Source organism: Carassius auratus, unplaced genomic scaffold (assembly GCF_003368295.1).
Source record: "Carassius auratus strain Wakin unplaced genomic scaffold, ASM336829v1 scaf_tig00027160, whole genome shotgun sequence".
NCBI lineage: Eukaryota > Metazoa > Chordata > Actinopteri > Cypriniformes > Cyprinidae > Carassius > Carassius auratus.
Window position 1 is genome coordinate 1 of NW_020525571.1, and position 22,665 is coordinate 22,665.

At 40.3% G+C, this 22,665-nt stretch overlaps 3 protein-coding genes across 4 annotated transcripts; all 3 read right to left on the reverse strand.

Moving 5' to 3' along the window:
* Nucleotides 1–461: 461 nt before the first annotated feature.
* On the reverse strand, nt 462–1,610 carry LOC113079108 (zona pellucida sperm-binding protein 3-like). The gene is made up of 4 exons (XM_026251309.1): nt 1,275–1,610; nt 934–1,052; nt 746–849; nt 462–674 (listed from the first exon to the last, which is right to left on the reverse strand). Exons 1-4 carry the CDS (start codon nt 1,275–1,277, stop codon nt 493–495), a joined length of 408 nt encoding a protein of 135 aa, XP_026107094.1. The 5' UTR covers nt 1,278–1,610; the 3' UTR covers nt 462–492.
* Nucleotides 1,611–5,263: 3,653 nt separating this feature from the next.
* LOC113079107 (zona pellucida sperm-binding protein 3-like) lies at nt 5,264–8,192 on the reverse strand. Of its 2 annotated transcripts, none has more exons than XM_026251308.1 (8): nt 7,615–8,192; nt 7,284–7,402; nt 7,092–7,195; nt 6,842–7,019; nt 5,769–5,886; nt 5,610–5,692; nt 5,461–5,549; nt 5,264–5,384 (listed from the first exon to the last, which is right to left on the reverse strand). In XM_026251308.1, exons 1-8 carry the CDS (start codon nt 8,155–8,157, stop codon nt 5,305–5,307), a joined length of 1,314 nt encoding a protein of 437 aa, XP_026107093.1. In that variant the 5' UTR covers nt 8,158–8,192; the 3' UTR covers nt 5,264–5,304. The 2 variants fall into 2 exon arrangements, with proteins under 2 accessions (XP_026107093.1, XP_026107092.1); XM_026251307.1 differs by having other exon boundaries at nt 5,264–5,387.
* Nucleotides 8,193–15,769: 7,577 nt separating this feature from the next.
* Nucleotides 15,770–18,698, reverse strand: LOC113079106 (zona pellucida sperm-binding protein 3-like). Its single transcript, XM_026251306.1, has 7 exons — nt 18,125–18,698; nt 17,794–17,912; nt 17,602–17,705; nt 17,352–17,529; nt 16,275–16,392; nt 15,967–16,198; nt 15,770–15,893 (listed from the first exon to the last, which is right to left on the reverse strand). Exons 1-6 carry the CDS (start codon nt 18,671–18,673, stop codon nt 16,097–16,099), a joined length of 1,170 nt encoding a protein of 389 aa, XP_026107091.1. The 5' UTR covers nt 18,674–18,698; the 3' UTR covers nt 15,770–15,893; nt 15,967–16,096.
* Between the last annotated feature and the right edge of the window lie 3,967 nt (nt 18,699–22,665).

Below are 22,665 nucleotides of genomic sequence, written 5' to 3' on the forward strand. Positions count from 1 at the left end.
ATGCACTGTAAACTGGCCTGTCACTGTATACCATTTAAATTTGTACTACTTGGTCTGGCAGCCGCAGTCTTCATGTGATAAACTGCCTTTTGCATGCATTTAAGAACATACTAGAGAAGGCTTAGAACCAGTGCCCACATCAACAATGTTTGAGATTAGAACACTGTAGTAGGAGATAATGTCAAACCAATTCCTAGGCAGAGCACAAGAGACTGTGCACAACATTAGCAATTAGTACACAGGTCTACGCCTCAAAAACCTAAAACAGAACGTCCAGGGACTTTTGGGATACATTGTGAACTAGTTATGCTCCAAGACTAATTTAATCTCACATACCATTTAGGATGATGGTACATACATTAGGGCAGTCATTCTCAGCGATGGGAAGCACTTGGAAAGAGCTAACCTGGTCACTGGAGTCAACCCAAATCTCAGGGATCAAGTGCTCACTGAACAAGTGCAATCAGTTCTAGGGAGTCAAGTGACAGGACTTTACCCATGATTCTCAATGAAGGAATATCTCGGAACAGAAGTCACATCAGGTACTTGGGTGGCCACACAGTTGTCCACAAACACACGCAGGGGGACGTGGTTGTACACCTTCACAGATGCCTCAATATTAATAGTGTCACCCAAGTAGTACACATTTGAAGGCCTCTGATTGGCCCAGTCATCTGCAAGAGGAAAGACCGTTTATTCACAGCCTCATTTCACAAGGCTTAAGATCTAAAGAAACTACACAAACCCAGCATGAGGTTCATGGAGAACACCAAGACATCTTCGGCAACCTCCGTTGAAGCATAAGGAACCCAAGTTGGCCTCAAAGCATTACTGCTCACATTACACAATCTGCAGTTCAAGAAGGTACAAAATAAAGGCTTCCAGTCGCACCACCTCAAGTAGCCATGCTGAAAGTGACATTAACTCACCGACCTTTGATAGTGGCATTGAACGCCAACAACTGCACCCTCAGTACGGATAATCGGAGTGCCAGCAAATGCCACAGGAGTGTAGGTAAGAGCAAAGGTGTAGACAAGCTCCTCCTCAGTCATCTGTAAGACATGGACGATGTTGGCAAGTGGGTTCTGTTCAACTACACAGAAACATTAAAAGATAATTTTAGCAGCAATGCCATAGAATTACTTTTGGCTCCCCAAGCAGCTTTGGGTTATCAGATCTTAGAAGCTGAAAGGCTCGGTGGTGTTAAACACTGAAGTAACAACTGACAAAAACTATTTTTATTGGTTAATCCAGTAAGATGTAACAGTTCTTACCATCAGCACACTATTGCAGTCCTGTAGTTCATATTCAAAGATGAGCACCCAGAGGCAGAGTCCTCACCAACAACAGGACAGCCTCCCATAGAGAAACCAGATGGCTGGATCAGTTGACCATTGCTAAACATATCCTTCTTTACCTCCACAAGAACCCGGCTCTCACTGCATTGAACAGCCACATTACTGGGAGTCACAGGTTGCTTCAACTGGAAGTTCACCGCCAACTCACGTTGCTCCTCTGGAATGATGGGAAACTTCCAGTCCAAAGGCTTGACTGGACCCTGCAACAGCTGCTTCTCCTGAAGACCAAGAGGGTCTTGTGCAAACTTCTAGAGTCAAGACTCGGAAGTTGAGAAGCCTTTTGGAAAGGACTCAAGACCCTTGAGAAGAAAGATCAGGAACTCTGGAAGCTGGAGCTGATTGCGGCTTTGTGCTGCTTGGACTTTGACGGTGTTTCAAACTTCCCAATGCGCTCTTCAGGTCAAAAAGCACAATTACAATCACAACCAGCACTAACACTCCTTGCAAGAACCCCATCCTAACAAAGTTTGGCACAATGCTACAATACACATCAGTGTTGGCTTTGCTATTTAGTAGAGCTTTGAATTAAGGTGGCTCCTCCCCTTTCAGCTTAATTGATTAACTTTGATTCTCCTCTGGGCTTGTAGAATTTATTAATCCCCAAAGTCCAGAACATCAATAGCCAGTAGAAAGCTACATGTGAATATGAGATTTTAATATTCATTTGCTCACTATTTTATATAAACACAACATTTTGTCCATTACAGATAGTAAATAGCATCTAAAAAGTATCTGGTGTTTATAAAAAAAGTATTCATCAATAATCATAAATATTCATGAATCATTTTTGTTTAGTTTTTAGTGCAGTCCTTATGGTTTAATGGTAATGTCATACATACCTAAATACTCATATAAATGAGTAGAAAAAAATAATACACACCAATCCTAGTAATGTCTGGAGATTTCATAGTGAGAGATATTGATCAGCATATTGGCAACATTTTTCTTAGAAAGATTAAGGAACTATAAATATTTCAGATGTATTAAGTCTCCACATCTAACAGTGACTAGCAATACATTTTGATGCATCCACAAAACCATCACATGAAACATGACGTTCTCTTGTGGCTGCTGGGATACATTGGAGATGTAAGTGAAATGAATTATTTAACTTAAAAATTATACATTTAGAACAATAAAATGGGTTGATTTGCAAAAGCAATTAAACTTTTAACACTTTAAAGAAACTTAAACAGATACATGCAGTCACTTTTTTATTAAAACAATTGTCATAACTTGTTTAATATGAAACATCTAAAACTAAAAAATAAATAAATAAAAGCAATAGAAATGTAAAACATACAAAAAAACTTTTGTATGTTACATAACATGTTACATACATAACACCTGTATGTTTAGTATGTATGTGTTTGAATCTGATTTCTTGAAATGTTTCTGAAAAAAAATTGACCACATAGAAATAGTTGATTGCAGACCGCTCTCAAATCTCCCTTTTCTGTCCAAGATACTATGTATTATGCTCACAATTATATTCCTTCTTAGAAAAAAATTGTATCTGTGAGGATTTCCAGTCAGGATTTAGACCATATCATAGTACTAAGACTGCTCTCCTTAGAGTTACAAATGATCTGGTCTTATCATCTGATCGTGGTTGTATCTCTCTATTAGTGCTAATGGATCTTAGCGATGCGTTTGACACTATTGTCCACAACATTCTTTTGCATAGACTAGAACACTTTGTTGACATTAATGGAAGGGCATTAGCATGGTTTAAATCATACTTATATGACCGCCATCAATTTGTAGCAATGAACGAAGAGGTATCATATAGATCACAAGTGCAGTATGGAGTACCTCAAGGCTCAGTACTAGGGCCGTTACTCTTCACGCTTTACATGTTACCCTTGGGAGATATCATCAGGAAACATGGTGTTAGCTTTCACTGTTATGCTGATGATACTCAGCTCTATATTTCTTTGTGGCATGGCGAAACATTCCAATTTGAAAAACTAAAGGTATGCATAGTCGATATAAAAAACTGGATGACAAGTAATTTCTTACTGATAAATTCTAAAAAAAAACTGAGTTGTTAATTATAGGACCTAAAACATGCATGTAATAACCTAGAACCCTGTCTAAGACTTGATTTGTCACAATGGCCACCAGATCCAGTCTGTATCCAGATAAGATGGTCACTGCAGTCACCCAGATCCAGTACGTTTCCAGACCAGGTGGTGGATCAGCTTCTAGAGAGGACCCCTAGTTCTGAATATCAGCAGAAATCTGACACAATCTGACTTTGCTGCAGTCTGGAACAAGAGGGCGGTGTGTCCACACACAGCAGCTAGTCTCGCTTGTGTTTTTTGTATTGTAAGTCTTTTCCTTACTGAATTCTGCCCACTGAGCCCCATTGATTTACAGCAACAACAAAAAATGTACACTCATTACTTGCACTACTGACTGTTCTTTCATACAGAAGATTCCGTTTGCACAGTGGAACATTTTTCCATGCACTTATTTTTTCAAATATCCATTGCACAACTGCAAATGTTCATAGCTCTGCTTATAGTGTAAATACACTTATCACATAATAAAGCGGTCTGGTATGTTCATAGTACACCTATTTGTCTATCATGCTGATAGCATTTTTAAAAAAAAACAGGAATTTTCTGAAAAATACAAGACGTAGTCAACCAGATGAACACTCTTAACAGCAATTATATAATGCAATCACACTTGTAACAATATTTGGTAGTTCTGTATGTTGTTTAAGGGTTAGCATCATCTGAGGTCTTCTGATGGCTTGGCATCATCTCTTCTCAGGTGTTCTGGATCCAGACTGGAGGTTGTGTAAACCTTAGTTACCACAGGATGTAAATCTCATGACAAAACAGAAACAAAGACATCAGCGTAGATGCTGTTCTAACGAAGTAAAATTAATTAGTTTAACCAAAGCCAAAAAATAATAATGCACATTTGATCAGATACAACTGCAGTCACAAATCATGAGATGCATTATACAAATGCTTGGTAAAACATGTTTTTAATCTAAATTTAAACGGTGTGTCTCTGAACCCCGAACATTATGAAGGCTATTCCAGAGTTTGGAAGCCAAATGCATAAATCTCCTTAAGTCGACTTTACTATCCTAGGAACTAGCAGAAGTCCAACATTTTGTGACCTTAGAGAGAGTGATTGAAGCATGGTATAAGACTAGTTAAAAAAAAATGAGTTAAACAATTTAGGGCCTTAGTCAAGTAATAATTTGGAACTTAAACAGATCTTAATAGGTGGCCATTGCGGAGACTGTAAAATTGGGGTAGTATGATCAGAATTTCTTGACATGGTAAGCATTTTGGACTAGCTGTAGCTTATTGAAAATGCTGGACAACCACCTACTGTAGAAGTGCAGTACAATAGTCTAGAGGTTCTGATTGCATGAACTAGCTTTTCTGCATCAGAAACAGCTTTCAAAAGACAAGTTGCGGTCTAATATACCACCCAGATTTTTGGCTGTAGAGAAAGTAACCGCACAGCAATCTAGTTGCAAACTGTAGTTGGTGTACCTTTTTTAGGCCCAGTAAGTAATAATGGACTAATCCGAATTTGAGAAAATTGGTCATGCAATCCTTTACATTAACACACTTAATGCCATCTGGTCTCGTTGAGATCTAAGTGGCAGCTAAACCCATATTTTCTAATGTTACCAAGGGGCAACATGTATATTTAAAATAAGACCCCAAGATGGATCCTTGTGGCGCTCCATATTTTACTGGTGATAATGGGACCACTACCCAAGTAAACAAACAAAACTGTAGCGATTGGACTGGTAGGATCTAAACATCTTTGAGCCTGCCCTTGAATACCTGTATAGCAATGAGAGGAATCTAATCTTTAGAGCACAAACCCAGAGTTTTTAAACTAGACAAGAGCAGAAGCAAGAACACGGTTTTTGGTTTATTGGAAGCAATAGGGTTGTCCCCATTTATTGAAGCCCAGCTAGAGTCTTCTGTCGCCCTTGGACCATTACAGGACCGAGGGAGGCCTTGCCTTCCCACTGAACACCTACTGAAAAGAGGCAAATACCCAGGTCAAGTAGAGCACATGAAGTGTCAGAAGCAATCTTAAAGCAGCTACCTACCCCCAATAGGAGCATCACGTCCCCCTTCAGGGCCACAAGTTGAGTCACAGCAAGCACAAACCTGGTGGTTCCCATCAGCAGCAAGCCACCTGCAACAAGAACAATCAGACACGGCAGCTTCATAGTGTTCTTAAGCAGCATGAACATACCCGTTGGAAAAGGAACAGGATTTGTGGAGAGCGTCACTGGGTGCAGAACCAAGAGTGGCCTTCACGGTACACGTTATGTAGATCTGCAAGAGACACCGGTAAGGGTTCACAAAACCAAAGCAGATGGGAGAACGCAGATTCAGTCAATATACTACGTACAGAAGGACTGGATCCTCCCTGGAACATGAAAGCCTCCAGCTGGAACCGGATCTTGTCTTCCTGGGTCCGAGGCAAGAAGTGGGAGCTGGAAGCCGTAGCCTTGGCATCCACAAGGCACCTGATAAAGAGTGGGTGAAAAGTAGGGATGGGTATCGTTAAGGCTTTAACGGCATTACTACTCCTACCGATACTGCTTAACGGTCCAACACTAAAAACTGCTTTCAGTAGCACCGCTACTAAAAAAAAAAAAAAAAAAAAAAAAATCCCCATACAGCTATCAGCGGTTCCTTCATCTTGGCTGAGCTTTCAACATGGTTACGGAAAAGGGGAGGAAGTTACATGACCTGCAGTGCACTTAAGACATTCTGAAAAAAAAAAAAAAAAAGCTTCCATTACGAGCGCACATACCGTACGCCTACATTTGAAATAACGAACTTGAGTGATATGTGAACGGCCCCTTGCCCTCATGCGTGTGTGTGCACCGTACACGCGTACTCCGCGGCGTGCATGACAGATCTCACAGACAAGCATCTTAATAGGATCGCACATTAGAAATGTTTGGTGAGATAAGAGGTGCACGATAACATTAAGAAAATCCATAGTACGTTAATTTTTTCCCTCCAGTACCGAAAGCAGAACCGATACAGTCAGATCTTACAGGCTTTCATAATTTAGCCCCGGGCCATTTTAATACCGGGTTTCGGTACCCATCCCTAGTGAAAAGAGGCTTACAGCCAGTTGCCCGCATCAATGATTGTGGTTAACACTGTAGTAGGGGTTCGTAGAGCGAACCAATTCCTGCCCAGAGCACAAAAGACTGTGGGCAACATATGCCATTAGAGTGTGCACAAGTCCACACGAACCAAAAACGGAAATGCCAAGCTACGCTTCAGACAAGTTTTAAAACGGTCATACCATTTACAGTAGGATGAACATTGGGACAGTCTCAGCGACCGTGAAAAGCACTTACCAAGAAGAGCTAAACCTATGGTCACTTGACTCAACCTAATTCTCAGGGATCGAGTGCTTACTGAACAAACGGAAACCATTCTAGAGAAGTGACAGGACTTTACCCATGATTCTCAATGAGGGAATATCTCGGAACAGAAGTCACATCAGGTACTTGGGTGGCCACACAGCGGTCCACAAACACACGCAGGGGGACGTGGTTGTACACCTTCACAGATGCTTCAATATTAATAATGTCACCCAAGTAGTACACATTTGAAGGCCTCTGATTGGCCCAGTCATCTGCAAGAGGAAAGAACAGCTTAGGCACAACCTCATTTCACAAGGCTTAAGATCTAAAGAAACTAGACAAACCCATCATGAGGTTCATGGAGAACACCAAGACGTCTTCAGCAACCTCCGTTGAAGCATAAGGAACCCAAGTTGGCCTCAAAGCATTACTGCTCACATTATGGAGCCTGTAGTTCAAGGAGATACCAAATAAATGGTCATCCAGTTGTAACCCCACAAGAAACACTGCTTGAAGACATCCAGTCAGTCTCTTACCTTTGATAGTGGCATTGAACGCCAACAACTGCACCCTCAGTACGGGTAATCGGCGTGCCAGCAAACGCCACAGGGGTGTAGGTAAGAGCAAAGGTGTAGACTAGCTCATCCGCAGTCATCTGTAAGAGATGAAAGTGGTTACCAAATGGGTTCTGTTCAACTACACTTAAAAATAAGGTTCAAGAAGGGGGTTTCTAGCAGTTCCCCAAAGCAGCTGTCAGTTATCAGGTTTCAAAAACTGAAAGGTTCAGTGGATGTTTAACATACAACTAACACTAGTGAAGAACCCTTGTTTTTATTGGTTAATCCAGTAAGACGTAACCATTCTTACCATCAGCACACTATTGCAGTCCTGTAGTGCATATTCAAGGATGAGCACCCCAGAGGCAGAATCCTCACCAACAACAGGACAGCCTCCCATAGACAAACCAGATGGTTGGATCAGCTGACCATTGCTGAACATATCCTTCTTTACCTCCACATGAACCCGGTCCTCACTGCATTGAACAGCCACACTACTGGGAGTCACAGGTTTCCTCAACTGGAAGTTCACCGCCAACTCACGTTGCACCTCTGGAACAACGGGAAACTTCCAGGACAAAGGCTTGACTGGACCCTGCAACAGCTGCTTCTCCTGAAGACCAAGAGGGTCTTGCGCAAATTTTCTGTAGTCAAGACTGGGAAGCTGAGAAGCCTTTTGGAAAGGATTCAAGAACCCTTGAGAAGAAAGATCATGAACTCTGGAAGCTGAAGCTGAAGCTGATTGCGGCTTTCTGCTGCTTGGACTTTGACGGAGTTTCAAACTTCCCAATGCACTCTTCAGATCAAAAGCCACAATCACAACCAACACTAACACACCTTTCAAGAACCCCATCCTAACAAACTTTGGCACAATGCTACAATACACATCAGTGTTGGCTTTGCTATTTAGTAGAGCTTTGAATTAATGTGGCTCCTCCCCTTTCAGCTTAATTGATTAACTTTGATTCTCCTCTGGGCTTGTAGAGTTTATTCATCCCAAATTTAGAAAAGTCAAGAACATCACTAACCAATAGAAAGCTAAGAACGTTTTATCTGTTTAATACAGATAAAAGAGGTGATGATTTTTGCCCCAGACAATATTACCCTTAAGATTAGGCAGGTCCTTGAGGGTTTATCATCATCTGACTGTAGTGACATGAGAAATTTGGGTGTCATTTTTGACAGATCGATGTGTTTTAACAGTCATGTTAAGTTTGTGGTTCGTACCTGTTTTTTTCCACCTCAGGAACATTGCTAAGGTTAGATCTATGGTTTAAATAAAAAGAGAGGGAGATGCTTGTTCATCCTTTTATTTCTAGGACCAGCAAGAGATCACACATTACTCCTGTGCGTAAGGCCCTTCATTGGCTTCCTGTTGGATATTAAATGATTAAATTTAAATTAAATTAATGCATTTAACAGAAGCTTTTATCCACAGCGACTTACAGTGCATTCAGGCTATCAATTTTTACAGATCATGTGTTCATGTGGATATAGAGTGCATTTTAAAACTCTGGTCATTACTTTCAGAGCCTTGCATGGTCAAGCACCCTCTTACATCCAGGATCTTTTGCATATACATACTCCATGTGGGTCTTTGAGGTCTTCAGGCCAAGATCTTTTAATTGTTCCCAGAACACATCTTAACACAAGAGGTGACCGTGCTTTCTGGGTTGTGGCTCCAAGGCTCTGGAACTCGCTCCCTTTTTAGGACAAGCTTTTAATTAACAATATGATTTGTTTGTTATTGAAGTTTTATGGAATTTATAGTTGTAGTGTTGTACAGTGCATGTCAATCCTTGTAATGTTTTGAGATTTCATAGTGAGAGATATTCATCAGTATATTGCCAACATTATTTTTTAGAAAGATTGAGGAACTAGAAATATTTATATGTATTAATTCTCCACATCTGACAGTGACTGAAACTTTTTAGATGTTCTGAGACAACACTGTGATTCTCTTAAAATCCATCCATCTTTATGATTTATTCCAGAAATACATTTTGATGCATCCACAAAACCATCACATGAAACATGACGCTCTCTTGTGGCTGCTGGGATACATTGGAGATGTAAGTGAAATAAATGAATTATTTACCTAACAAATGATACATTTAGAACAATAAAATGGGTTGACTACAGTAAAAAAGCTATTATCAATCTAAAAACACAGATGTGTTGCCATTAATGGAACTGAAAGGGTTTGTCTAACCTGAAACACACATGGTCGTAGTCATGTGGTGAATCTGGCCAATCATGAAACAGCTGTGTCGTCATCAGCGCTCCTGCAGTCACTCTGGAGAAACTGTGGCGGCTGAGTCAGCCGGCTGCTCTCGAAACACTCTCGCGGTACTTTGTGGCTTCGGCACCGTCTCAAGTCGGACAAAATATCTAACCGGCATGCACTGCTTCAAGTCAGACTGCGATCAGGTTGTGCACTACTGCGTGAAGTCGAACGCACCTTCAATTTATCGTTTCCCTCTCAAACGTGATTGGATTGTGCAGGCGCCTGCATGTCAATGTGAGAGGAAGGGGCTTAATACTGTCACTCAAATGAGCTGAATTTTAGTTTTCCTTCTTTGTATGCTGACCTAAACACAGCTGATTTTCATTATTATTTTCTCTTCTATGCTGCGTGTATAACATGGTCAGGTTCAGAGGTGTGTCAGAACATTGCTATATTGCCTTCTTTGCTGGTTTAGGTTTATTGATTTGATTGATGAAAACAACAGAGAAACACACAATTGTTAGGTGAATTTTCTTTTCTGATATTACACATTAATGTAAGCTGAGCATTTGCTTTGTTCTTCAGTATGCAGTGTGTTTAACACAGTCAGGTTCAAATGTGGGTGAAAAATATCCATTAAAACTCTAGCAGAGATTGGTCAGAACGTTTCCAATGTGCTATTGCCTTGTGGGCAAGTGAGAAATGTTAAACAAAGCAATATGCTAAAAAGTACTTTCAACTCCTTTTACATTATCCAAGGTATTAACATTAACATTTTTCATAACTCTTTGTAGGGCGTTTCTGTACATAAATGTTAGCATTTTTAGAAAATGTACTCTTGATACTAAGTACTTTTAAAAACAAGTACAAATACTTTGTACATTTACTCAAGTAATGAAGCTGTGTACCCTGTCCTCCTCTAGTTAGAATTGACCTGCTCTTATCAGTTGACCGTGGTTGTATCTCTCTATTAGCGCTATTGGATCTTAGTGCTGCTTTTGACCACAACATTCTTTTGCATAGACTAGAAAACTTTGTTGGCATTAATGGAAGGGCATTAGCATGGTTTAAATCATACTTATATGACCGCCATCAATTTTTTAGCATTGAATGAAGAGGCATCATATTGATCACAAGTACAGTATGGAGTACCACAAGGCTCAGTACTAGGGCTGTTACTCTTCACGCTTTACATGTTACCCTTGGGAGATATCATCAGGAAACATGGTGTTAGCTTTCACTGTTATGCTGATGATACTCAGCTCTATATATCTTCTTGGCCCAGCGAAACATACCAATTTGAAAAACTAACGGAATGCATAGTCAATATAAAAAACTGGATGACTGGTGATTTCTTACTGCTAAATTCTGAAAAAAAACAAAGGTGTTATTTATAGGACCGAAAATCTCTGCATTGAATAACCTAGAACGCTGTCTAAGAATTGATGGCTGCTCTGTCAATTTTTTGTCATCAGTTAGGAACCTAGGTGTGCTATTTGACAGCAATCTTTCCTTAGAAAGCCACATTTCTAGCATCTGTAAAACTGCATTTTTCCATCTAAAAAATATATCTAAATTATGACCTATGCTCTCAAATGTTAATCCATGCATTTACGACCTCAAGGTTAGATTATTGTAATGCTTTATTGGGTGGTTGCTCTGCATGCTTAATAAACCAATTCCAGCTAGTTCAAACTAGCCAACTCCGTTAAAGGATTTTTAGGCTGCATTATTTAGGTAAACTGGAACCGGGAGCACTTCCCATAACACCCAATGTAGAAGAATGGCATCTACACTAATATTAGTCTGTTTCTCTCTTTTTTCGAGGTCACTGTAGCCACCAGATCCAGTCTGTATCCAGATCAGGTGGTCACTGCAGTCACCCGGATCCAGTATGTATCCAGCCCAGATGGTGGATCAGGATCTAGAAAGGACCAATACAGCCCTGAAAGACAGCGGAGACCAGGACAACTAGACGAGCCCAGAGACAGATCCCCTGTAAAGACCATGTTTTTTTTTTTATAATCCTACTGCTCAAAATACCTTTTTCCAAAATAACCACTATATGGAGTCAAGATATATTTTTGTTGTTGATATGGACTACGCTTACGAGAGTAATGTTCACTGTGAAGCTTACACTGTGATGTACCTGAGAGAAAACAGAGATGATAATCTGATCTTCACCCGTAAGAAAAAAGTATTTTAAAGTTTGTGGTTTTACAGAACACCACTGTTTTATATGACAAGATAATAAGGCCTGCAGTTAGGAAGAACATCTTAAGGAAAATATAATTATATTTTCTTAATGATTTTTTTCCTTCTCAAACCTTGTCTGTGGTGTAAAAACACCCCTGGCCAAACGGGGTGCATTTCTTCCCCTCTTTGATAATTACTGTAGTTACCATGTTCTGAACATCACATCCTTTCTTTTCTCCCCAGATGTAATCTATCTATCTATCTATCTATCTATCTATCTATCTATCTATCTATCTATCTATCTATAAATATAGATAACCACCTATATATATATATATATATATATATATATATATATATATATATATAGGTGGTTGAATAAAAATATTTGGACATTATTTATAAAAATTACCTCAAGTTAGCACCAGCAAGCCTGCTAGACATTTAGCATCAGCTGCAATATTTACTTATTTTCAGTACCGTTCTGAATAAACATTCATGTCTGTCTAACGTTACTCGTCTAAAAAAAAAAGCCTAAAATCCAAATATTAATTTATCACCAACTAACTGTTTGACAAACACTTCCTGCTTCGAGATCTGAATTAAAAAAAAAATATCAAACATGCTCCGAAGTCCCAATCTGAATCAACGGAGTCGCGAAACATGCTCCGAAGTGCCGATCTGAATCAACCGAGTCGCGAACAGGCTCCGAAGTGCCGATCTGAATCAACTGAGTCGCGAACAGGCTCCGAAGTCCAGAAGTCCCGATCTGAATCAACCGAGTCGCGAACAGGCTCTGAAGTCCCGATCTGAATCAACCGAGTCGCGAACAGGCTCCGAAGTCCCAGTCGCGAACAGGCTCCGAATGCCTGATCTGAATAAACCGAGTCGGGAACATGCTCCGAAGTGCCGATCTGAATCAACCGAGTCGTGAACAGGCTCTGAAGTCCTGATCTGAATCAACCGAGTCACGAACAGGCTCCGAAGTGCCGATCTGAATCAACCGAGTCGCGAACATGCTCCGAAGTCCAGAAGTCCCGATCTGAATCAACCGAGTCGCGAACATGCTCCGAAGTGCCGATCTGAATCAACGGAGTCGCGAACATGCTCCGAAGTCCAGAAGTCCCGATCTGAATCAACTGAGTCGCGAACAGGCTCCGAAGTCCTGATCTGAATCAACCGAGTCGCGAACATGCTCCGAAGTGCCGATTTGAATCAACGGAGTCGCGAACAGGCTCCGAAGTGCCGATCTGAATCAACCGAGTCGCGATCAGCTCCGAAGTGCCGATCTGAATCAACGGAGTCGCGAACATGCTCCGAAGTCCAGAAGTCCCAAAGAATGTAAAAAATAATTATATTTCTCTAATAACTCTAACTCTACAACTCTATGAAAGACTCAGATCACGTATCTAAAAATAAATCGCTATAGTAAAAGAGAAATAATAAGAGGAGTGAAGTTTCCTACCGCTCTGCTGTGTTTGGTCCTCAAGCGCGTCTGACGCTCCACGGCGCGTCTCCGCCCCTCACACGTGCGTTTACAGCGCTAAATTAATCATCTTTGCTAATTATTATACATTTACTTCATTGTCAGCTTCAGGTACTTCATTTATTATTGTTCAATGAACTGTTTGAAACAAAAAAAGGTTGTATTTCAGTAATAATTCTAAATTATCAAAATAAAATATATAAAATAAATAATAAAAAATATGATTTTCAGTTACAATAGTTAATCCTAAATTCCGACATTAATAACTTACTTTTAGCAACATCAGACGCACCCGCTCACAAGATCTCACGATTCTTACTTCTGTAGACTCACACTAAATGGTTCATTTGAATCAGTGAGTGGTCGACTCCAGAACAGCTGCAATCGGATCATTCTAATTCGTAAACGAATCGTTTGGTGCGATTCGCGATCCGATTTAAAGGTTTATTTTGAAAAGACTCAGTTCGTTCATGATGAATCAGACACCGCTTCTGCATGTCGGAGCACGTGATATATTATAGGGAGTAACGATATGTTTTATGAAATGTAGTGAAGTTAAAAGTACGATCTTATGCTTTGGAATGTAGTGAAGTAAAAGTAAAAGTTACTCAAAATAAAACTACTTCAGTAAAGTACAGATACTTGAAAAATGTACTTAAGTACAGTAATGAAGTAAAGCTACTCCGTTACTGTCCACCACTGTGGCCACCAGATCCAGTCTGTATCCAGATAAGATGGTCACTGCAGTCACCCAGATCCAGTACGTTTCCAGACCAGGTGGTGGATCAGCTTCTAGAGAGGACCCCTAGTTCTGAATATCAGCAGAAATCTGACACAATCTGACTTTGCTGCAGTCTGGAACAAGTGGGCGGTGCGTCCACACACAGCAGCTAGTCTCGCTTGTGTTTTTTGTATTGTAAGTCTTTTCCTTACTGAATTCTGCCCACTGAGCCCCATTGATTTACAGCAACAACAAAAAATGTACACTCATTACTTGCACTACTGACTGTTCTTTCATACAGAAGATTCCGTTTGCACAGTGGAACATTTTTCCATGCACTTATTTTTTCAAATATCCATTGCACAACTGCAAATGTTCATAGCTCTGCTTATAGTGTAAATACACTTATCACATAATAAAGCGGTCTGGTATGTTCATAGTACACCTATTTGTCTATCATGCTGATAGCATTTAAAAAAAAAACAGGAATTTTCTGAAAAATACAAGACGTAGTCAACCAGATGAACACTCTTAACAGCAATTATATAATGCAATCACACTTGTAACAATATTTGGTAGTTCTGTATGTTGTTTAAGGGTTAGCATCATCTGAGGTCTTCTGATGGCTTGGCATCATCTCTTCTCAGGTGTTCTGGATCCAGACTGGAGGTTGTGTAAACCTTAGTTACCACAGGATGTAAATCTCATGACAAAACAGAAACAAAGACATCAGCGTAGATGCTGTTCTAACGAAGTAAAATTAATTAGTTTAACCAAAGCCAAATAATAATAATGCACATTTGATCAGATACAACTGCAGTCACAAATCATGAGATGCATTATACAAATGCTTGGTAAAACATGTTTTTAATCTAAATTTAAACGGTGTGTCTCTGAACCCCGAACATTATGAAGGCTATTCCAGAGTTTGGAAGCCAAATGCATAAATCTCCTTAAGTCGACTTTACTATCCTAGGAACTAGCAGAAGTCCAACATTTTGTGACCTTAGAGAGAGTGATTGAAGCATGGTATAAGACTAGTTAAAAAAAATGAGTTAAACAATTTAGGGCCTTAGTCAAGTAATAATTTGGAACTTAAACAGATCTTAATAGGTGGCCATTGCGGAGACTGTAAAATTGGGGTAGTATGATCAGAATTTCTTGACATGGTAAGCATTTTGGACTAGCTGTAGCTTATTGAAAATGCTGGACAACCACCTACTGTAGAAGTGCAGTACAATAGTCTAGAGGTTCTGATTGCATGAACTAGCTTTTCTGCATCAGAAACAGCTTTCAAAAGACAAGTTGCGGTCTAATATACCACCCAGATTTTTGGCTGTAGAGAAAGTAACCGCACAGCAATCTAGTTGCAAACTGTAGTTGGTGTACCTTTTTTAGGCCCAGTAAGTAATAATGGACTAATCCGAATTTGAGAAAATTGGTCATGCAATCCTTTACATTAACACACATAATGTCATCTGGTCTCGTTGAGATCTAAGTGGCAGCTAAACCCATATTTTCTAATGTTACCAAGGGGCAACATGTATATTTAAAATAAGACCCCAAGATGGATCCTTGTGGCGCTCCATATTTTACTGGTGATAATGGGACCACTACCCAAGTAAACAAACAAAACTATAGCGATTGGACTGGTAGGATCTAAACATCTTTGAGCCTGCCCTTGAATACCTGTATAGTTTTGTAATCAGAGCATGTCAGGATCTATGGTGCCAAATGCAGCACTAAGATGAAGTAAAACTAGCAATGAGAGGAATCTAATCTTTAGAGCACAAACCCAGAGTTTTTAAACTAGACAAGAAGAGCAGAAGCAAGAACACGGTTTTTGGTTTATTGGACGCAATAGGGTTGTCCCCATTTATTGAAGCCCAGCTAGAGTCTTCTGTCGCCCTTGAACCATTACAGGACCGAGGGAGGCCTTGCCTTCCCACTGAACACCTACTGAAAAGAGGCAAATACCCAAGTCAAGTGGAGCACATGAAGTGTCAGAAGCAATCTTAAAGCAGCTACCTACCCCCAATAGGAGCATCACGTCCCCCTTCAGGGCCACAAGTTGAGTCACAGCAAGCACAAACCTGGTGGTTCCCATCAGCAGAAAGCCACCTGCAACAACAACAATCAGACGCGGCAGCTTCATCGTGTTCTTAAGCAGCATGAACATATCCGTTGGAAAAGGAACAGGATTTGTGGAGAGCGTCACTGGGTGCAGAAGCAAGAGTGGCCTTCACGGTACACGTTATGTAGATCTGCAAGAGACACCGGTTAGGGTTCACAAAACCAAAGCAGATGGGAGAACACAGATTCAGTCAATATAGTACGTACAGAAGGACTGGATCCTCCCTGGAACATGAAAGCCTCCAGCTGGAACCGGATCTTGTCTTCATGGGTCCGAGGCAAGAAGTGGGAGCTGGAAGCCGTAGCCTTGGCATCCACAAGGCACCTGATAAAGAGTGGGTGAAAAGTAGGGATGGGTATCGTTAAGGCTTTAACGGCATTACTACTCCTACCGATACTGCTTAACGGTCCAACACTAAAAACTGCTTTCAGTAGCACCGCTACTTAAAAAAAAAAAAAAATTCCCCATACAGCTATCAGCGGTTCCTTCATCTTGGCTGAGCTTTCAACATGGTTACGGAAAAGGGGAGGAAGTTACATGACCTGCAGTGCACTTAAGACATTCTGAAAAAAAAAAAAAAAAAAAAGCTTCCATTACGAGCGCACATACCGTGCGCCTACATTTGAAATAACGAACTTGATTGATATGCGAACGGCCCCTTGCCCTCATGCGTGTGTGTGCACCGTACACGCGTACTCCGCGGCGCGCATGACAGATCTCACAGACAAGCATCTTAATAGGATCGCACATTAGAAATGTTTGGTGAGATAAGATGTGCACGATAACATTAAGAAAATCCATAGTACATTAATTTTTTCCCTCCAGTACCGAAAGCAGAACCGATAGTCAGATCTTATGGATACTACGGGCTTTCATAATTTAGCCCCGGGCTATTTTAATACCGGGTTTCGGTACCCATCCCTAGTGAAAAGAGGCTTACAGCCAGTTGCCCGCATCAATGTTTGTGGTTAACACTGTAGTAGGGGTTCGTAGAGCGAACCAATTCCTGCCCAGAGCACAAAAGACTGTGGGCAACATATGCCATTAGAGTGTGCACAAGTCCACACTTTAACCAAAAACGGAAATGCCAAGCTACGGTTCAGACAAGTTTTAAAACGGTCATACCATTTACAGTAGGATGAACATTGGGACAGTCTCAGCGACCGTGAAAAGCACTTACCAAGAAGAGCTAAACCTATGGTCACTTGACTCAACCTAATTCTCAGGGATCGAGTGCTCACTGAACAAACTGAAACCATTCTAGAGAAGTGACAGGACTTTACCCATGGTTCTCAATGAGGGAATATCTCGGAACAGAAGTCACATCAGGTACTTGGGTGGCCACACAGCGGTCCACAAACACACGCAGGGGGACGTGGTTGTACACCTTCACAGATGCTTCAATATTAATAATGTCACCCAAGTAGTACAAATTTGAAGGCCTCTGATTGGCCCAGTCATCTGCAAGAGGAAAGAACAGCTTAGGCACAACCTCATTTCACAAGGCTTAAGATCTAAAGAAACTAGACAAACCCATCATGAGGTTCATGGAGAACACCAAGACGTCTTCAGCAACCTCCGTTGAAGCATAAGGAACCCAAGTTGGCCTCAAAGCATTACTGCTCACATTATGGAGCCTGTAGTTCAAGGAGATACCAAATAAATGGTCATCCAGTTGTAACCCCACAAGAAACACTGCTTGAAGACATCCAGTCAGTCGCTTACCTTTGATAGTGGCATTGAACGCCAACAACTGCACCCTCAGTACGGGTAATCGGCGTGCCAGCAAACGCCACAGGGGTGTAGGTAAGAGCAAAGGTGTAGACTAGCTCATCCGCAGTCATCTGTAAGAGATGAAAGTGGTTACCAAATGGGTTCTGTTCAACTACACTTAAAAATAAGGTTCAAGAAGGGTGTTTCTAGCAGTTCCCCAAAGCAGCTGTCAGTTATCAGGTTTCAAAAACTGAAAGGTTCAGTGGATGTTTAACATACAACTAACACTAGTGAAGAACCCTTGTTTTTATTGGTTAATCCAGTAAGACGTAACAGTTCTTACCATCAGCACACTATTGCAGTCCTGTAGTGCATATTCAAGGATGAGCACCCCAGAGGCAGAGTCCTCACCAACAACAGCACAGCCTCCCATAGACAAACCAGATGGTTGGATCAGCTGACCATTGCCGAACATATCCTTCTTCACCTCCACATGAACCCAGTCCTCACTGCATTGAACAGCCACACTACTGGGAGTCACAGGTTTCCTCAACTGGAAGTTCACCGCCAACTCACGTTGCACCTCTGGAACAACGGGAAACTTCCAGGACAAAGGCTTGACTGGACCCTGCAACAGCTGCTTCTCCTGAAGACCAAGAGGGTCTTGCGCAAATGTTCTGTAGTCAAGACTGGGAAGCTGAGAAGCCTTTTGGAAAGGATTCAAGAACCCTTGAGAAGAAAGATCAGGAACTCTGGAAGCTGAAGCTGAAGCTGAAGCTGATTGTGGCTTTCTGCTGCTTGGACTTTGACGGTGTTTCAAACTTCCCAATGCACTCTTCAGATCAAAAGCCACAATCACAACCAACACTAACACACGTTGCAAGAACCCCATCCTAACAAACTTTGGCACAATGCTACAATACACATCAGTGTTGGCTTTGCTATTTAGTAGAGCTTTGAATTAATGTGGCTCCTCCCCTTTCAGCTTAATTGATTAACTTTGATTCTCCTCTGGGCTTGTAGAGTTTATTCATCCCAAATTTAGAAAAGTCAAGAACATCACTAACCAATAGAAAGCTAAGAACGTTTTATCTGCTTAATACAGATAAAAGAGGTGATGATTTTTGCCCCAGACAATATTACCCTTAAGATTAGGCAGGTCCTTGAGGGTCTATCATCATCTGACTGTAGTGACATGAGAAATTTGGGTGTCATTTTTGTCATGTTAAGTTTGTGGTTCGTACCTGTTTTTTTCCACCTCAGGAACATTGCTAAGGTTAGATCTATGGTTTAAATAAAAAGAGAGGGAGATGCTTGTTCATCCTTTTATTTCTAGGACCAGCAGGAGATCACACATTACTCCTGTGCGTAAGGCCCTTCATTGGCTTCCTGTTGGATATTAAATGATTAAATTTAAATTAAATTAATGCATTTAGCAGATGCTTTTATCCACAGCGACTTACAGTGCATTCAGGCTATCAATTTTTACAGATCATGTGTTCATGTGGATATAGAGTGCATTTTAAAATTCTGGTCATTACTTTCAGAGCCTGGTCAAGCACCCTCTTACATCCAGGATCTTTTGCATATACATACTCCATGTCAGTCTTTGAGGTCTTCAGGCCAAGATCTTTTAATTGTTCCCAGAACACATCTTAACACAAGAGGTGACCGTGCTTTCTGGGTTGTGGCTCCAAGGCTCTGGAACTCGCTCCCTTTTTAGGACAAGCTTTTAATTAACAATATGATTTGTTTGTTATTGAAGTTTTATGGAATTTATAGTTGTAGTGTTGTACAGTGCATGTCAATCCTTGTAATGTTTTGAGATTTCATAGTGAGAGATATTCATCAGTATATTGCCAACATTTTTTTTTTGAAAGATTGAGGAACTAGATATATTTAGATGTATTAATTCTCCACATCTGACAGTCACTGAAACTTTTTAGATGTTCTGAGACAACACTGTGATTCTCTTAAAATCCATCCATCTTTACGATTTATTCCAGAAATACATTTTGATGCATCCACAAAACCATCACATGAAACATGACGCTCTCTTGTGGCTGCTGGGATACATTGGAGATGTAAGTGAAATAAATGAATTATTTACCTAACAAATGATACATTTAGAACAATAAAATGGGTTGATTTGCAGAATCAATTTCATTGTTAACACTTTAACAAACATAAACAATAATGCCAAAATAAAATTTTCTATGTAAGTTTGTCAATGCTGTCATCTCTGTACAATATTTGTACAATTTAGAACATTTATTTTCTGAATGAAAAATATAGTTGTTTACAATGGGATATAATTTAGCTCTGCTGACAGCTGTAAGTTGTTAAATCATCTAAACCAACAACATGTTAGACCCTATTCTATCTAAGATCTTAAAAGAGCTGGTTCCAGAAGTCATAGATCCTCTTCTGACTATTATTAATTCATCATTGTCATTACAGTAGGTTATGTATTAAGCCTCTCATCACGTGAGATAAACGTGACTCAATACAACAGTGGGACTACAGTAAAAAAGCTATTATCAATCTAAAAACACAGATGTGTTGCCATTAATGGAACTGAAAGGGTTTTTCTAACCTGAAACACACATGGTCGTAGTCATGTGGTGAATCTGGCCAATCATGAAACAGCTGTGTCGTCATCAGCGCTCCTGCAGTCACTCTGGAGAAACTGTGGCGGCTGAGTCAGCCGGCTGCTCTCGAAACACTCTTGCGGTACTTTGTGGCTTCGGCACCATCTCAAGTCGGACAAAATATCTAACCGGCATGCACTGCTTCAAGTCAGACTGCGATCAGGTTGTGCACTACTGCGTGAAGTCGAACGCACCTTCAATTTATCGTTTCCCTCTCAAACGTGATTGGATTGTGCAGGCGCCTGCATGTCAATGTGAGAGGAAGGGGCTTAATACTGTCACTCAAATGAGCTGAATTTTAGTTTTCCTTCTTTGTATGCTGACCTAAACACAGCTGATTAGCTGATTTTCATTATTATTTTCTCTTCTATGCTGCGTGTATAACATGGTCAGGTTCAGAGGTGTGTCAGAACATTGCTATATTGCCTTCTTTGCTGGTTTAGGTTTATTGATTTGATTGATGAAAACAACAGAGAAACACAATTGTTAGGTGAATTTTCTTTTCTGATAATACACATTAATGTAAGCTGAGCATTTGCTTTGTTCTTCAGTATGCAGTGTGTTTAACACAGTCAGGTTCAAATGTGGGTGAAAAATATCCATTATAACTCTAGCAGAGATTGGTCAGAACGTTTCCATTGTGCTATTGCCTTGTGGGCAAGTGAGAAATGTTAAACAAAGCAATATGCTAAAAAGTACTTTCAACTTTTTTTACATTATCCAAGGTATTAACATTAACATTTTTCATAACTGTTTGTAGGGCGTTTCTGTACATAAATGTTAGCATTTTTAGAAAATGTACTCTTGATACTAAGTACTTTTAAAAACAAGTACAAATACTTTGTACATTTACTCAAGTAATGAAGCTGTGTACCCTGTCCTCCTCTAGTTAGAATTGACCTGCTCTTATCAGTTGATCGTGGTTGTATCTCTCTATTAGCGCTATTGGATCTTAGTGCTGCTTTTGACCACAACATTCTTTTGCATAGACTAGAAAACTTTGTTGGCATTAATGGAAGGGCATTAGCATGGTTTAAATCATACTTATATGACCGCCATCAATTTTTTAGCATTGAATGAAGAGGCATCATATTGATCACAAGTACAGTATGGAGTACCACAAGGCTCAGTACTAGGGCTGTTACTCTTCACGCTTTACATGTTACCCTTGGGAGATATCATCAGGAAACATGGTGTTAGCTTTCACTGTTATGCTGATGATACTCAGCTCTATATTTCTTCTTGGCCCAGCGAAACATACCAATTTGAAAAAACTAACGGAATGCATAGTCAATATAAAAAACTGGATGACTGGTGATTTCTTACTGCTAAATTCTGAAAAAAAAAACAAAGGTGTTAATTATAGGACCGAAAATCTCTGCATTGAATAACCTAGAACGCTGTCTAAGACTTGATGGCTGCTCTGTCAATTTTTTGTCATCAGTTAGGAACCTAGGTGTGCTATTTGACAGCAATCTTTCCTTAGAAAGCCCACATTTCTAGCATCTGTAAAACTGCATTTTTCCATCTAAAAAATATATCTAAATTATGACCTATGCTCTCAAATGTTAATCCATGCATTTACGACCTCAAGGTTAGATTATTGTAATGCTTTATTGGGTGGTTGCTCTGCATGCTTAATAAACCAATTTCAGCTAGTTCAAACTAGCCAACTCCGTTAAAGGATTTTTAGGCTGCATTATTTAGGTAAACTGGAACCGGGAGCACTTCCCATAACACCCAATGTAGAAGAATGGCATCTACACTAATATTAGTCTGTTTCTCTCTTTTTTCGAGGTCACAGTAGCCACCAGATCCAGTCTGTATCCAGATCAGGTGGTCACTGCAGTCACCCGGATCCAGTATGTATCCAGCCCAGATGGTGGATCAGGATCTAGAAAGGACCAATACAGCCCTGAAAGACAGCGGAGACCAGGACAACTAGACGAGCCCAGAGACAGATCCCCTGTAAAGACCATGTTTTTTTTTTTATAATCCTACTGCTCAAAATACCTTTTTCCAAAATAACCACTATATGGAGTCAAGATATATTTTTGTTGTTGATATGGACTACGCTTACGAGAGTAATGTTCACTGTGAAGCTTACACTGTGATGTACCTGAGAGAAAACAGAGATGATAATCTGATCTTCACCCGTAAGAAAAAAGTATTTTAAAGTTTGTGGTTTTACAGAACACCACTGTTTTATATGACAAGATAATAAGGCCTGCAG